The 14,175-nt window shown below is 41.3% G+C and overlaps 1 protein-coding gene across 1 annotated transcript; it reads right to left on the bottom strand.

Annotated features, from left to right (window-relative positions):
* Window positions 1–923: 923 nt before the first annotated feature.
* LOC133933442 (zinc finger protein OZF-like) lies at window positions 924–4,027 on the bottom strand. Its single transcript, XM_062380553.1, has 2 exons — window positions 3,714–4,027; window positions 924–2,537 (listed from the first exon to the last, which is right to left on the bottom strand). Exons 1-2 carry the CDS (start codon window positions 4,006–4,008, stop codon window positions 1,216–1,218), a joined length of 1,617 nt encoding a protein of 538 aa, XP_062236537.1. The 5' UTR covers window positions 4,009–4,027; the 3' UTR covers window positions 924–1,215.
* Window positions 4,028–14,175: the final 10,148 nt, after the last annotated feature.

Here is a 14,175-nt window from a genome sequence, read left to right as displayed (position 1 = left end):
TCACAATGTGGAGGTTTAGGTTCCTGAGTGCTTTCAGTGAAAGATTTTGCACAAAGTTGATCAGTATTTCTTTTTTTAAATTATCAGTATTTGTCCCAAACATTTTTTAGACTCTAGGGTTCAACTGGAATGTCTGTATTTGTCTAATATCTGTTTTCTGGAGAGATCGTTGGAGAGATCATCTTTTTTAGGAGTATTATTTGATGTCATGTTGTTATTTTATATAAAGTGTTCATTTTCTACCATTTACAGTATTATAATGCCAGTGAAAGTAAAAAATTCGATTCAGCATTCAAGAAAACATAGAAATAGACACCAAGATCATTCAAATCTAACAAGTACAGTGTTCGGCGTCCATCTTGGATTTTTGAATGGCACGTCAGGCAGATTTGTTAAGTAGACCTTTTGGAACCACCATCCCAAATTTGGTGCTTGTATCACATTTTGCACAAATTTTCTATTAGATGCCCCACTATAAGGTGATAAGTTAGGAAGCATTCAGATTACGGACAGCTCTTATAATGGCGGCCACTGAAATCCTTCAGGTCACTTCTCTCTGAACCTTCCTGTGAGAAATGTATTTTTCTAACCAACGGCCGGCTGTGGCCAAGGGGTATAGCGGTCGTCATGAAGGTCCGGTTTGATCCCCAGTCATCCCCATCTGCATGCCGAAATGTTCTTGGGCAAGATGCATAACCCTCAATTATCCCTCATATAACGACAAAGTGCTCCTAATAGATGCACTGTATGAATGTGTGTGTGTGAATGGGTGAATGTAAAACTGTACTGTAAAGTGCTTTGAGTGATCATCAAGACTAGAAAAGCTCTATATAAATACAAATCCATTTACTATTTACAGCCATGGTCACATGTCCCTTCAAATTGTAACCGCCTCTTCGGTCACTGATCAGTAAGCACACTGATTAAAATCAAACATATTTAATCATTTGAACTGGTTAAGAACATACATATACATACTTTGCAAGGAAAACATTTAAAGACAGGTTAAAGGGGATTCAAATTTCTCTATTAATGTGTATAATAATGACCAATTAATATGTACAATATGAGTAGTTGCTGACTAATCTGAATGAAATATTTGTTACAAACGATGCAACTTAAATCTTTAAGCACACAGAGCAGGTAAATTCATTGTCTCCTGTTTGACTGGTCATGGGCAGTTAGATTACCCATTAGTCTAAATATTTTACCACGCTAGGAGCAAGTAAATGATTTCTCTCCTGTATGAATCTTCATATGTCCAGTTAAATGACTCTTTTGTCTAAATCTTTTACCACACTCAGAGCAAGTAAATGGCTTCTCTCCTGTATGAATCTTCATATGTCCAGTTAAATGGCTCCTTTGTCTAAATGTTTTGCCACACTCAGAGCAACTAAATGGTTTCTCTCCTGTATGATTTCTCATATGTAAAGTTAGAGAACCAGTGTGGGCAAATATTTTACCACATACAGAGCAACTAAATGGTTTCTCTTCTGTATGAATCTTTATATGTTCAGTTAGACTGCCCTTTGTGCTGAATGTTTTACCACACTCAGAGCAACTAAATGGTTTCTCTCCTGTATGAATCCTCAGATGTAAAGTTAGAGAACCAGTGTGGGCAAATCTTTTACCACACACAGAGCAATTCAATGGTTTCTCTCCTGTATGAATCCTCATATGTAAAGTTAGAGAACCACTGTAGGCAAATCTTTTACCACACACAGAGCAAGTAAATGATTTCTCTCCTGTATGAATCTTCAAATGTTCAGTTAGACTGAACTTTCGGCTAAATGTTTTACCACACTCAGAGCAACTAAATGGTTTCTCTCCTGTATGAATCCTCATATGTGAAGTTAGAGACCCCTTTTGTCTAAATGTTTGACCACACTCAGAGCAACTAAATGCTTTCTCTCCTGTATGAATCCTCATATGTAAAGTTAGATGGCACTTTCTTCTAAATATTTTACCACACTCAAAGCAACTAAATGGTTTCTCTCCTGTATGAATCCTCATATGTACAGTTAGATCCCCCTTTTGTCTAAATGTTTTACCACACTCAGAGCAACTAAATGCTTTCTTAGCAGTTATACATTTCTTATCACTTTGAGGCTGTTTGTTACTTTTTGTATTTAAACAAGACGGAGGTTCCCTGGTCTGCATACAATCATCTTCACTGTCTACAGTCTTGTCCTCAGTACATTGTTGTAAATGTCGATCAGGACCTGAGATCCTGGCTGGTACTGGTCCTCCACAATTCGCTCTGTTCTCCTCAGTCTGACTCTGATGAAGCTGTGACAACTGAGGTTTCTCTTCATCTTCTTCACTCTTCACAGTGACAGCAGTCAATGTGAACTTGATATCAGCCTGCTCAAGTTGTTGAAGCTGCTCCCCATCCTGATTGGTCCATGGGTCCTCCTGTTCCTCTTTAATGTGGGGGGGCTCTGGGTCCTCCTGGTCCACAAGGTGGCTCCATTGCTGCTGCACAGGGAGAACCTCTTCTTTATTCACCATCAGCTGCTGTACGTCTGCAGGACACACTGAAACACAAATACACACGTTTATAATTTCAGAGTATCCTGAAGTGTTTTAAAAACTTGTGTTGTGTCATTTAATGATGACTGTTATTATTTTTGAATGATCACACTCAGGAAGCAGAGATGTTGAGATGGTTAATAGTTGGTCTTACGATGCAGCTCGATAAATTAGCTGGGTTAAACCAAGTGTTTCCAGGATAAAATGTTTTATATTTTGAGGCCAAATAAACAATCTAAGACACGAGCAGAGCATAGCAAGGGGAGGTTAGTTAGTTGGTTAAGCTGTTTTCAGACGTGACCTGTGGGTTAACCAGAGAATTGTCTCCAGAGTTTCTCCAGGGTTTGTGTTTCGAACATGAACAACACTGCAGCAGGTTTTCTGCACAGACTCGTTCACAACAGTGATAATTATTATGAACGCTTACCATTATTGTCTACCCCATGCTACCTGATTTAGCCAAGGCTGTGAATGAATGTCGACTATGCCTGTTAAACTTTCATTGCTTCTAAATATATACGTGATGGAACCAAACCATTGGTTCGGCTCTTCTCATATTTTGGATAAACAAACACGCTGACAATAGCAGGAATCATCTTAACTGCACAACTCCAGTGACTGAATCAATCCACGTTGTAAACCAGTTTTTGTACTGAAATAAAACCTAGATTCTCCCGTTGCTATCTAGCAACTATGTCTAGCGCTGCTATGACATACAGGGAGCTTAGTGTCCATTGTGTCACAGCAATCATTTGAAATCAAGCATCTAAAAAAAAGGGTCTATTGTTATTAATATGACACAACAGCAATATAGAAATTATACTTATTTTAAAATATGCCAGTATCATAATTACTCCCACAATATGTGTCTGTTATTCAGGATGAGACGAAGCAGTCTGGAGGACTTTTTACACAAAAGGAGCCAAAACGCATGAACACCCCAGACGTGTGCTCAGCTTCCTAACAGCATCTTGCAGAAGAATATCAAGGACATGTGACCACTGGCTGCAGGGGAGGGTCAAAGCTCCTAATCCTTCTATCTACACATTTCATTAATTTAACCAACCAGACATTGTTTTAAACGTATCATTCCCTTTACGGAGTGTTAGTTTGGTCAACTCATGTTAGCAGAGCTGATGCTAGCTATTGTTAGCCTGTGAGCGGCTTCTCCAGGGACTTACCGACTCTGTGCAGCTGGAGTTTGGGCTTCATCACAGCATCCAGCAGCCTCCTCCGGCGGTAGATCTCCTGCTCTGACCAATCTAACTGCTCCATTCTGTCTTCATACACCGCCACGGTTTCCTCAAACATTGAGACGATCTCCTCAGCAGCCGCCGTTAGCCGCTCGGTTAGCATCGCTCTCAGCGCCGGGACTTGAGCCGTTTCTCCTCCTTTCTCCACCTGCAGCAGAAAGTCTTCAGCGGCAGCGCGGATCCGCTCATGTACCGACATCAGCAGCAGCTGCACGTCGCACATGTTCCTCGTCTTTGCGCACTTTGAGTCTCGGAGCGAACAAGAAGATACAGAGGATGTGACGTCATACATCTGCTGCTCTGAGGACAGATGTATTCCAACACGCACCAGAGTGAGTCACAAGGACTGGTTAACAGCAAAACTCAAGCAGGTTGTTTAGAGAAGGAGGTGGCCCTTAAGAGTGGGGACAAGGATAGGTTCAGACTTGTTTGGCAAGGAGATTACAGAGGACAAACGACAGTACTTGAAGAAGCTGGAAAAACAATTCAGCTAACGGCCCCTTGTCAGTTTGGAAAGGCCTTCAGGTGATCATCGGCTGCAAAACCAAGTCCCCCCACTATGTGGAAGACCTTAAATGTGCAAACGACCTGAATGCTTTCTTTTGCAGATTTGACAGACAATGAACCACACCTAACCCTACCCCGCATTCCTTACCCCCATTCACAGTTATCACACCTCATCTTCCCAGCCTGGACAAAGACACTTACCCCCCCCCCCCCCCCCCACCCCAAATGGTCCCAGACACAACCCCGTGCATCACACTGACTCTGGTTCACACACACACGGACAATTTTTTTTTAAATAATCATATTTCATGATTATTAATAATTAGCCAACGTCAAGTCTACTAATAATGCACAACATTAGGAACTAACTGACTTCACCCAAAAAAACACTTTATGAGCCAAACCTGTAACACACTGTACTGGTGACCCAGAAAGTGAAGCATTCATTGGATCTACCCTCTATAGGTGAAGAACAGAATAAAGCCCTGATTGCAGATATTACAATGGAGGAAATAGGGAAAGCAATCTCGAGATTAAAAGCTAATAAAGCGCACGGTATGGATGGCTTCCCAGCCGAGTGGTACAAGACCTTTAAGGATCAAATTGTGCCTATGCTTTTTGACTGCTTCAACTATACACTGAACAAATGTGAACCACCAGGTACATGGAGGGAGGCAATCATTTTTGTTATTTCTAAGAAGGGGGAGGACAGAAAAGAATGTAGCGCATGAAGGCAAATTTCTGTACTCATTATAGACTACAAGTTGTATGTGTCAATACTAGTAAAAAAGTTAGAGCATATAATAGTAGAACTAGTAGATCCAGACCAAACTGGCTTTGTGCGTGAAAGACAGACACAAGATAATGTTAGACGGGTGCTACACTTTATCGATCATGTGGGAATATTTGGAGCTAAATTCATTAGTTTAGTTACGGATCTGTACTTGGCGTTGAGAAGATTTGGCTTTAAGGACAATTTTATTAACTGTATCAGAACTCTATACTCCTCACCAAACGCCAGAATAAAAATTAATGGACACCTCTCTCAGGTTGTCAACTCGGAGAGAGGCTGCCGCCAAGGCTGCTCCCTCAGCCCCCCCCCCCCCTCTTTGCTTTATTTATAGAGCCCCTGGCACAGTTAATCAGGGATGATGAGGTGATAAAAGGAGTCATGATCATAGGTTTAGAGCAGAAGATCTGTCTATATGCAGATGATGTTTTGCTCTTTATTACAACACCAGAGGTCAGCATTCCCAGACTAAAAGATTTTGGAACCCACTCTGGATATAAATTAAACGTGCAAAAAACACAAACTCTTAGTTTTAATCACATCCCTCAGAAAGACATGCTAAATAGATTTGGTTTCAAATGGACCCCATCAGAGATTAAGTATCTGGGAATTCAAATACCTAAAGAAATTTCCAAAATATATGATAGCAATTATAGCCCCATAAGTAAAAACATCAAGGAAGATATTGACAGGTGTTCCCAACTGCCCTTAGATATATGCATAATAGAATAGAAAAGATAAAAATGAATGTCTCTGTCCAAATGGCAGGGATAGGGATATTGTTTTTCTCTGCGTATTCATGTGCCAGTTCACGGCGCTCAAGGCCAAATTATAGTCGGGTTGCACGCACGCACACATGCACGCAAGACACGCAACACGCCCTTTTCGAGCCCTCTGGCGGCTTGCGTGCGTCCGACAATTTTTCTAACTACACGACAAAGCGACGCGAGCCTCACGCAGCCCGCAAGGCTTGTGATTGGTCTGCTTACTACATCCCGTCCGGAGTCTAGTTTCCGGTTTCATGCCCCACAATACGCGGTAATCACGGAAGATTTAGAAGAACGAATATGGACCAAATAGAAGAGCACTTGGCAGAAGAGAGTCAAAAGTATGACCACTTGTATAACCCGTCACTGACTGCTGATTTGTCCGCCAGAAATAGGCTATGAGGAGCCGGAGTGGCGATGTAAATAAACAGTCGACGAAGAAGAAGACGTCTCTTCTTTGTGTGTTTTGTCTTTGAAAAAAAACGTACTCCGCCTATGGTTCTGGCGGTGAATTGCGTTTCAACACGCGCAGCACGTTAGAGAAGTATAAACCAAAACGAGTCCGTCGATGCAGCTGCGTGGCCTTCTGCGGTTGCAGACCGGGACTGGTCAGCTAGTTGTTTCAAGTGTTTGGCAAGCTCCTCCTCCATCTCATTTGTGAATATTCTCTTTACCTCAGCTACTGCATCCCAGGCTACTGATTTTACTTTCCCTTTCTCTTTTTTCTTTATGAGGGTTTTCTTGTCAATATTCCTATCCCTTCCAGCTTTTCATAAGGACTTCTTTCCTTGCATGACCTCAGCGGCTGCATTCTCCATCTCTGCGAGGGGTGTTTGGCCCCAGGTTGTCTTCCTGGTGTAGTTTCTTGCCATGATGGCTTTTCTACAATGTTTATGACATTACAAATAAAACATATATAATGTAATATAACACTAGAATATGTTTAAGACTAAACTAAACTTGTGCTCCACAGCATTTGTCCCACTTTACCCCAAAGCCACCGTTTTAGAAAAAACAACATCTCTTAGCAATTCAGGCTAATCTTCAGCTAGCATCAATCACATGGTTTCATATGTTGGAAGTTCACCAACATTTATGATATAGGTTTTTCTACCTGATTCAATTTGTTTTGACACAACAGTTGATTAAGTTCAAAGCAAGACAATTTCCTTTTCATGCAAAAAACACATTTTTGTGAAATAACATACTTTCCAAAGCACCAGCACCAACTTCTCCTTCATGGCAAGGGGGGAATGGGAGGGGCTTGAAAACATAATGGTCAAATGACCACAAATGTGTTCCGTTGCCTAGATACAGGGGGTGTCCCACATTACCCTGCTCTCCCCTAACACTGTGCACCTTCCCATTGAGACAAATTCTTTCACATTTGCCAATCTTTTCCTCCAAGTCCAGTTAATTTAACTTCTAAGCAAACCCCGTTGAAACCATGGACTGTGTTCATATTAAATCATTTTATTTGTCTTCAGTATGGTTTTCAAACGAGGTAAGAGCTAAGATGTGCACCTTCAGACTGTGGCACATCGCTTCATATTTTCCAATAACTTCCTCCAAGTCCAGATGATTTAACTGCTGACAACACCTATTAAATCCAAGGACTATGTTCATATGAAATTAGTAACTTAATTAATAAATAAGAGTAGAGTTGCACAGCGGAAGCGTGCCGGGCCCATAACCCAGAGGTCGATGGATCGAAACCATCATCTCCTAAAGGAATCCTGTATCCACTCCCATGTTCACTGCTATGTCTCCCTTTCCTTCTGAACATGAACTCACCTACTGCTGAAAGTGACTCGCTTTGGCTTTTGAAGTTAAACATGTGACAAAATAGACCCGAGAGTTGAAGCCCATAACTTTGCTCATAGTTTTGTGTTTTTTTTTTATCTTGAGTAAAGCTCTTATTCCCACATGGTGTGTGTTTGAAGTTTCGAATGTTCTATCATGTGTGTCTTCGATTTAATAGTCCTATTGTCGTCAAAGTGGAATTTACATCTAAAAACCTATTTTTTGTCTGGGTAAATACGAGTTTGTAACGGTAGTGTGGCTGAGCTTACTAACCCGTAAGCGAATGACTCCACCCACTAAACCCTATTCATACATGTGAATACATCAGGGAAAGGTGGACAAAAGTTTACAGCGCCTGGTAATCTCAGGCAGTCTCCCATCCAAGTACTAACCAGGCCCGACCCTGCTTACCTTCCGAGATCAGACGAGATAACTTTATTTACGACACATTGTCAAAATAAATCCTTAACTATTCAATTATGTGGAGCAGAAAAGGGTAAAACATTCCATACACACACACACTCTCTCTTTTTTTTATATTACACTTAGTCTTTAATGCATTTTGCTCAAAAACAAAGCCTTGTTGCCCTCTGAGTTGTTTTTGAAAAATTCCATCAAAACTTTCTGATTCTTGTTCATTGAAATACAAAGGACAGGAAATTATTGAAAAGTTCAAAGTTGGGTCAACTCCTATGATCTTTGGAGTCCACTCTCCTTTGAATACATAATGAACTCATCATGTGTACCCGATGTGGCTGTACTGCCCTGCCAACTTACCTGCCAACCGCCGACCATACAAGAAGAAGAGCTTATATTCTTAAGGAAGATGGCAACAGTGAACAGGTTACCAAGAATCACCCAGAACCATCTGCTCCAAAATGAACAACATTATCCAGGCAGACGTGAGGTGGTAGCCATTAAAGGGGGGAGTTCCCTTTGTGCAGAGATAAGCACTCTTATTAAGCAGCTTCAGAAGGACCTTCACTGTATGGAGGAAAAATACAAAGAAGAAAAAGCAAAGAAGGAGATCCTGAAAACATTACTTCATACGATTATCACCAGCTCCCAAAATGTGTCCAGCATTCAAGAGATCTTAGAGGGATCACTCTTTAAAAAGAAGGCAGAGCTTTTAAAGATTGTAGTATCTCAAAAGAAGTACATTATTAAAGAAAAGAATCAAACTTTTCTGTGTCTCAACACAAAGATCACAGAGTTAGAGCACTGCAACAACCAGCTGAAGCAATCAGCCTTCTTTCCTGCTCCGCCTGCCGAGAGCCACCCAGTTGACTTTGACCAGGAAAAGCTGCTCAACAAACCAATCCAGGACCTCAAAGAGCAGCTTCAAATGGAGATATCTGATAATGATGAAAAGATCTCAGAGTATGAACAAAAGATCACCAAGGACAAACAAAAGTTATCTGGTTATGAACAGAAGATCTCCGAGGATAAACAAAAGATCTCTGAGTATCGAAAGAAGATCCAGGACCTCAAAGAGCAGCTTCAAATGGAGCTGAGGAAGTCTGCGGCTTCTGCGGATATAATCAAATTCATGGAGCTGGAGCACCAGAACTCTGTTTCTACTATAGAATAATTTATAAATACTTGCAGAGTTAAGAACTGGAAGCTAATAGGATTAAGTAAATCCATTCAATGAAAACCTGTCACAGAAGATCTCTGGATATGACCAGAAGATCTTGCAGGACAAAGACCATGAATTAAAATTCTCGGATCATAAGCCAAAGGTCTCAAATCATGAGATGAAGGACTCAGAGAGGACTGATTCCTGGGATGATGACTATAAATCATGGGACCTTAAACCTGATGTCTCAGACAATGAGGTGCCAGAGACCCGAGACCGGTTGGACACAGAATTTAATATATCAGACCTTGAAACTGATGTCTCAGATGTTGAACCAGAGGTCAAAGTTGATGAACCAGAGGGCACTGATTCATGGGACCTGTAAGGGAAAATTTAACTGACCAGGTATTTCACTGCTGTTGCCTTGGCAAACAAGAAGTGTGCTACAGCGGATGGACTTAGCAGATAGACACAGAGGAGGATTTCATATCTTTTTTTTTCTTATTACGTTTTATGAAGCACCTCTTTGTATTAGTTCTGGCATGTCTTCTGTTTTTCATATTGTCTTGTGAAACGCCTCTTTGTATAAGTCCTGCCTTTTTCACACTTGCAGCCAGTTGTTCCATCCTGAGCACCCATGCTTGTTGTGTAAACTCTGCAGAGCTTACTATTATAAAGACTCAATGGCCACTCCAGTCTGAGAATTTCATTATTTCAAATCTCAAGATGAATTTCCATCACAGGGTTATAGGAGTAGCTCCGTCGTTCTCTCTCTTCTTCAGCGCTTTATTCTCCTCCTCCTTCTCCTCCTCCTCTCTCTCCTCCATTTCGTCCTTCTCTCTCTTCTTCAGTGCTAGATTCATCTCCTTCTCCTCCTTCTCTCTCTCCTTCAGCGCTTTATTCTTCTCATCCTTCACCTCCTTCGCTCTCTTCTTCAGTGCTAGATTATCCTCCTTCTCCTCCTTCTCTCTTCTTCAGTGCTTTATTCTCCTCCTCCTTCTCCTTCTCTCTCTTCTGCTGTGCTTTTTTCGCCTCCAGTTGTTCTTTCCTTTCCAGCTTCTTCTTCTCCTTCCAGTGGTTTTCCGATTTAGGGTTATAAGAGGAGCTCCGTCGTTTAAAGAGAGAACTGGGGAACTTCTTCCATCTTACATGTTTCCCTTCTCTCTCCTCCTTCTCCTCCTGCTATCTCTTCTTCAGCGCTTTATTCTCCTCCTCCTTCTCCTCCATCTGCTGTAAGTTGGCCTCCAGCTCCAGGATTCTGGTCCTCAGGTTCTCCACGTCCAGCAGATTCTTCACTTACTTCAATTGAAGATCAGTGCGCAGCATGAAGTTTTTTTCCTCCAGCCATTTCACTCTCTTCTTTAGGTCGTCACACTCTTTCTGAATCTCTGCCTCAATGGCTCTTCCTGTGTCCACAGACCTGTCCTTGTCGACCCTGTTGTCTTTGAACTTATACATCATTGAGACTACAGAGTCCTTGATGTACATATTTAGCTGAAGCTCCTTCTGAGCAGCCAGAGGATCATTCAAAGCATCGAGCTGCTTCTTCTGGTCACTATTTATTCTTGTTGAATCATCAAGTCTTGCAGCCTGCTCTGCCTCCTGCTTTACAGCAGTGATCTCAGCCGCCAGGAGGGCGGGAGTGTTTTCATCCGACTGCATTTGTTCAAGAGACTGAAAGACCCATATATAGATATAACAGGTAAATACACAGTCCCATCCCAACGTCAGATATATTAAAACAGACAGAGCTGAATGGACTTTAGTCATTTACACATGTCTGCTTTTAAAGTCTTTAAAACTGCATTAAAGTAATAAAAGACAGTTGTGTTTTGAAGTCTCTCCTGCTTAGAACAAAACGTACTGTGTCTGCGGAGAAGTTGATCTTCTCCATGTTTGATGAAAGCAGTTGATCCAATGTAGGAAAAGTTCTTGTAAAGTAGTTTTGCTGTGAAGCGCTTGTCTGCTGACTGTCGTCTGTCGCAGTTTGAAGAAGTTGTCAGAGAGAAGGTTCTTGTGCAACTGAGGTCTACTAATGGTGTGATTGGACTCATGAGAGGTGTTGTCCCTTTATATATAAGGCAATTGTACCTGTTGCTCTTTTATATGTAAGTCCAATGATCAAATAACCTATGGTATCAAAGGATCCAATTATCTATGTGGCAGGACAGCATCATAGGATCAAATAATCTAAGGATATAATCTTTTAATTGATTTGAACTGTGTTATGCATTATATATATTATATATAATATAGATAATATATATAATAAAACAAATATTTCTTAAAATCACTCTCTGTGTACTTTAGCTGAATTAAGATTCAATTGATAATTTAAATCGATTTCCCTTCAAATCTATCTATGGCCTCAGATGATCTGCTGATTTGTTCTGAGAGAAAAGCGTTCCCTCACAAACAGATAACGGCTCTAATGTTACATGACTATTTGGGATCATGTGATGCAGATGTAGAACCTTTTCTCTGATGAACTGAAGTGACAGGACTGGATCTGATCATCACAAATTGAGTACTCTATACGTAGAAGATCCTAAAGAGTAAAGTAGGGGTCAATCAATGAGTGTGTGGTTTCAGTCACACTTCAGATCTCAGGATAAGAATACACTTTTCTGACTGCGTGGGACTGAAGGAAGTTCAGCTCTTACTCCTCTACAGCTCTGTGGGGCCGGTGCACGAAGCTGTTTGTGCATCCAGGTCCTAAAGATGATATTAGTATTCAACTAATCTGCAACAGCAAATACATTGTGTACATAACTGTGACCTGAATCACTGAGTTGTGAGACCACGTATTCGGTCCTGGTTCTGCTGGGGTCGTTCTGTGTGGAGTTTTTTGTTCTTTCTTCTGATTAGACATTAGCTTTGTTTTTTTAACCATCCAAGGAAAACAATGGGACGTCCAGTGATGACAGACTCCTTCGTTTAGGGTTTTCAGTGAATTTAAACGTGCGTTAGAAACGTCACGTCAAAGTTTTACTTTGCATACAAATGATTCTCTATCTCTATTTGCTTTGAAACAGACACCATTTAAAGTCTTGTTGTATATTTTATCCCACCTTGGCTAAACGACCTCGTGAGTCTGACAGAGCTTCGTCCAGAGGTTTAGATTCAGCCTCACAATGTGGAGGTTTAGGTTCCTGAGTGCTTTCATTGAAAGATTTTGCACAAAGTTGATCAGTGTTTCTTTTTTTAAATTATCAGTATTTGTCCCAAACATTTTTTAGACTCTAGGGTTCAACTGGAATGTCTGTATATGTCTAATATCTATTCTCTGGAGAGATCATCTTTTTTTCTACTAAATTGTGTAATTAAACATAGTTTTTAAAGTTGTGGAGTCCCCAATGAAAAGGGTGCAGTTGGGTGGTCTTAATGCCTCAAAGTGCATTAAAAAGGGTGGAAACGGTGAGATAAGACTAAATTTGCAACAATGTTAAAGGTTTGGGTTAGGGTTAGGGTTAGGGTTAACCTGAGGGCTGAAGCTGAAGCTGAAAAAATCTCAAGCTGAAAAAATCTGTGCTATTTGGCTACCATTATATAAATAGGGTCACTCATCATCGTATTTTCTCAAAACGTCGTCAGTCAAATTACTTGATACCTGACATGCAGACAGTGGATGTTTATCAATCAATCAATCAATCAAAATGTATTTGTATAGCCAATATTCACATATCACAATTTGTCTCATAGGGCTTTAACATGGTGTGACATCCTCTGTTCTTAACCCTCAACAAGAGTAAGGAAAAACTATTAAAAACCCTTGAACAGGGTAAAAAGGACATAGAAACATCAGAGAGAACCACAGGTGATCACCTTCTTTTGGCAGTAGGTGGTGCGGGAGGATGGTCCCTGCGGAAGGGTTCTTTGATCCGGTTCAGTGAAATTTGACAAAGTGTCAAAGGGAGTACTCGACAAAGCAGCTAGCACGTTGCCACTCCAGCCCCTTCCTTCCTCACCAGCAAATAAACTCTGTTCATTTACCCACCAACAACCACTCCGTGTCTGCTTTGGGGTCCGAACCTTCACTTAAACCTTAAATTTGGTTATCAAAATAAAATGTAAAACATTAATATTTAAAATATTAATATTAAATCATAACTTTAATTGGTTAAAGTTCTCGTTAAAGAGCCCCCCCCTTCTTCTGAGGTTGCTTTACGGCCGTTGCTTTACGGCTGAGGGGGAAGGTTTAACTAGGTGAGATGCTATGCGTGTCTGTGTGCATGTTAATCAGATAATGATAGATTCAGGGACAAAGCCTGTGGCGAGCCTAACTATTAACCTTCATTTAACTTATGCCTACAACGTCACAGCATATATCAAACTTGTAAACACACAGAATTGAGTAAACAGTCTTGCTTAGCATGTATAATTATTAAACCCAGATTATGTTACCAGTCAGAGGGAAAGAGGGAAAGAAAGTTGCTGTTCAGGTTGCAGTTCTGTGACGTCTCCTGGCTTTGTGGTCGTAGAGTTCTGCATTCGCGATTCTGTCGAGCCGTGTGCTAAGATGCTGGTTGAAGTTTTCCTGCAGGACATCGCGTCGCTACGAGGAGTTTTGTAGAGCTTGAAGGGCGAGGAGATTTCCTTGAAGGGTGAGCTGTGAGCTGCACCTCTGACCTCCGGTTGTGGGTTGGATAGAGAAGGAAGCTGGATCAGCCAGGCCCCCCCCCCCCCCCCTTGGCGATGTAGGAGAAGAGAGGCTGGACAGCCTGCTGGCCTTTGAAGGATTGTAGAAAAAGAGAGCTTGGGGAGACCTCTCCTTATATTGGCCCCGGTGACCTCACAGGTCTTCGACCAGAGTGACCAATAGGAGTTGACCCTTGTGGTTCTTGACACCTTTGTGTGACATTGCCCTGACCCCAGGACATGCAGCATCCTGTTACATCCTCTGGGAGACTGAGTTCCTTGTCTTTCTAAGATCAATGGAACCTG

This window comes from Platichthys flesus, chromosome 22 (assembly GCF_949316205.1).
Source record: "Platichthys flesus chromosome 22, fPlaFle2.1, whole genome shotgun sequence".
Classification (NCBI taxonomy): Eukaryota; Metazoa; Chordata; class Actinopteri; order Pleuronectiformes; family Pleuronectidae; genus Platichthys; species Platichthys flesus.
The sequence above is the reverse complement of the archived record's forward strand: the minus strand, read 5'-3'. Positions and strand labels throughout refer to the sequence as shown.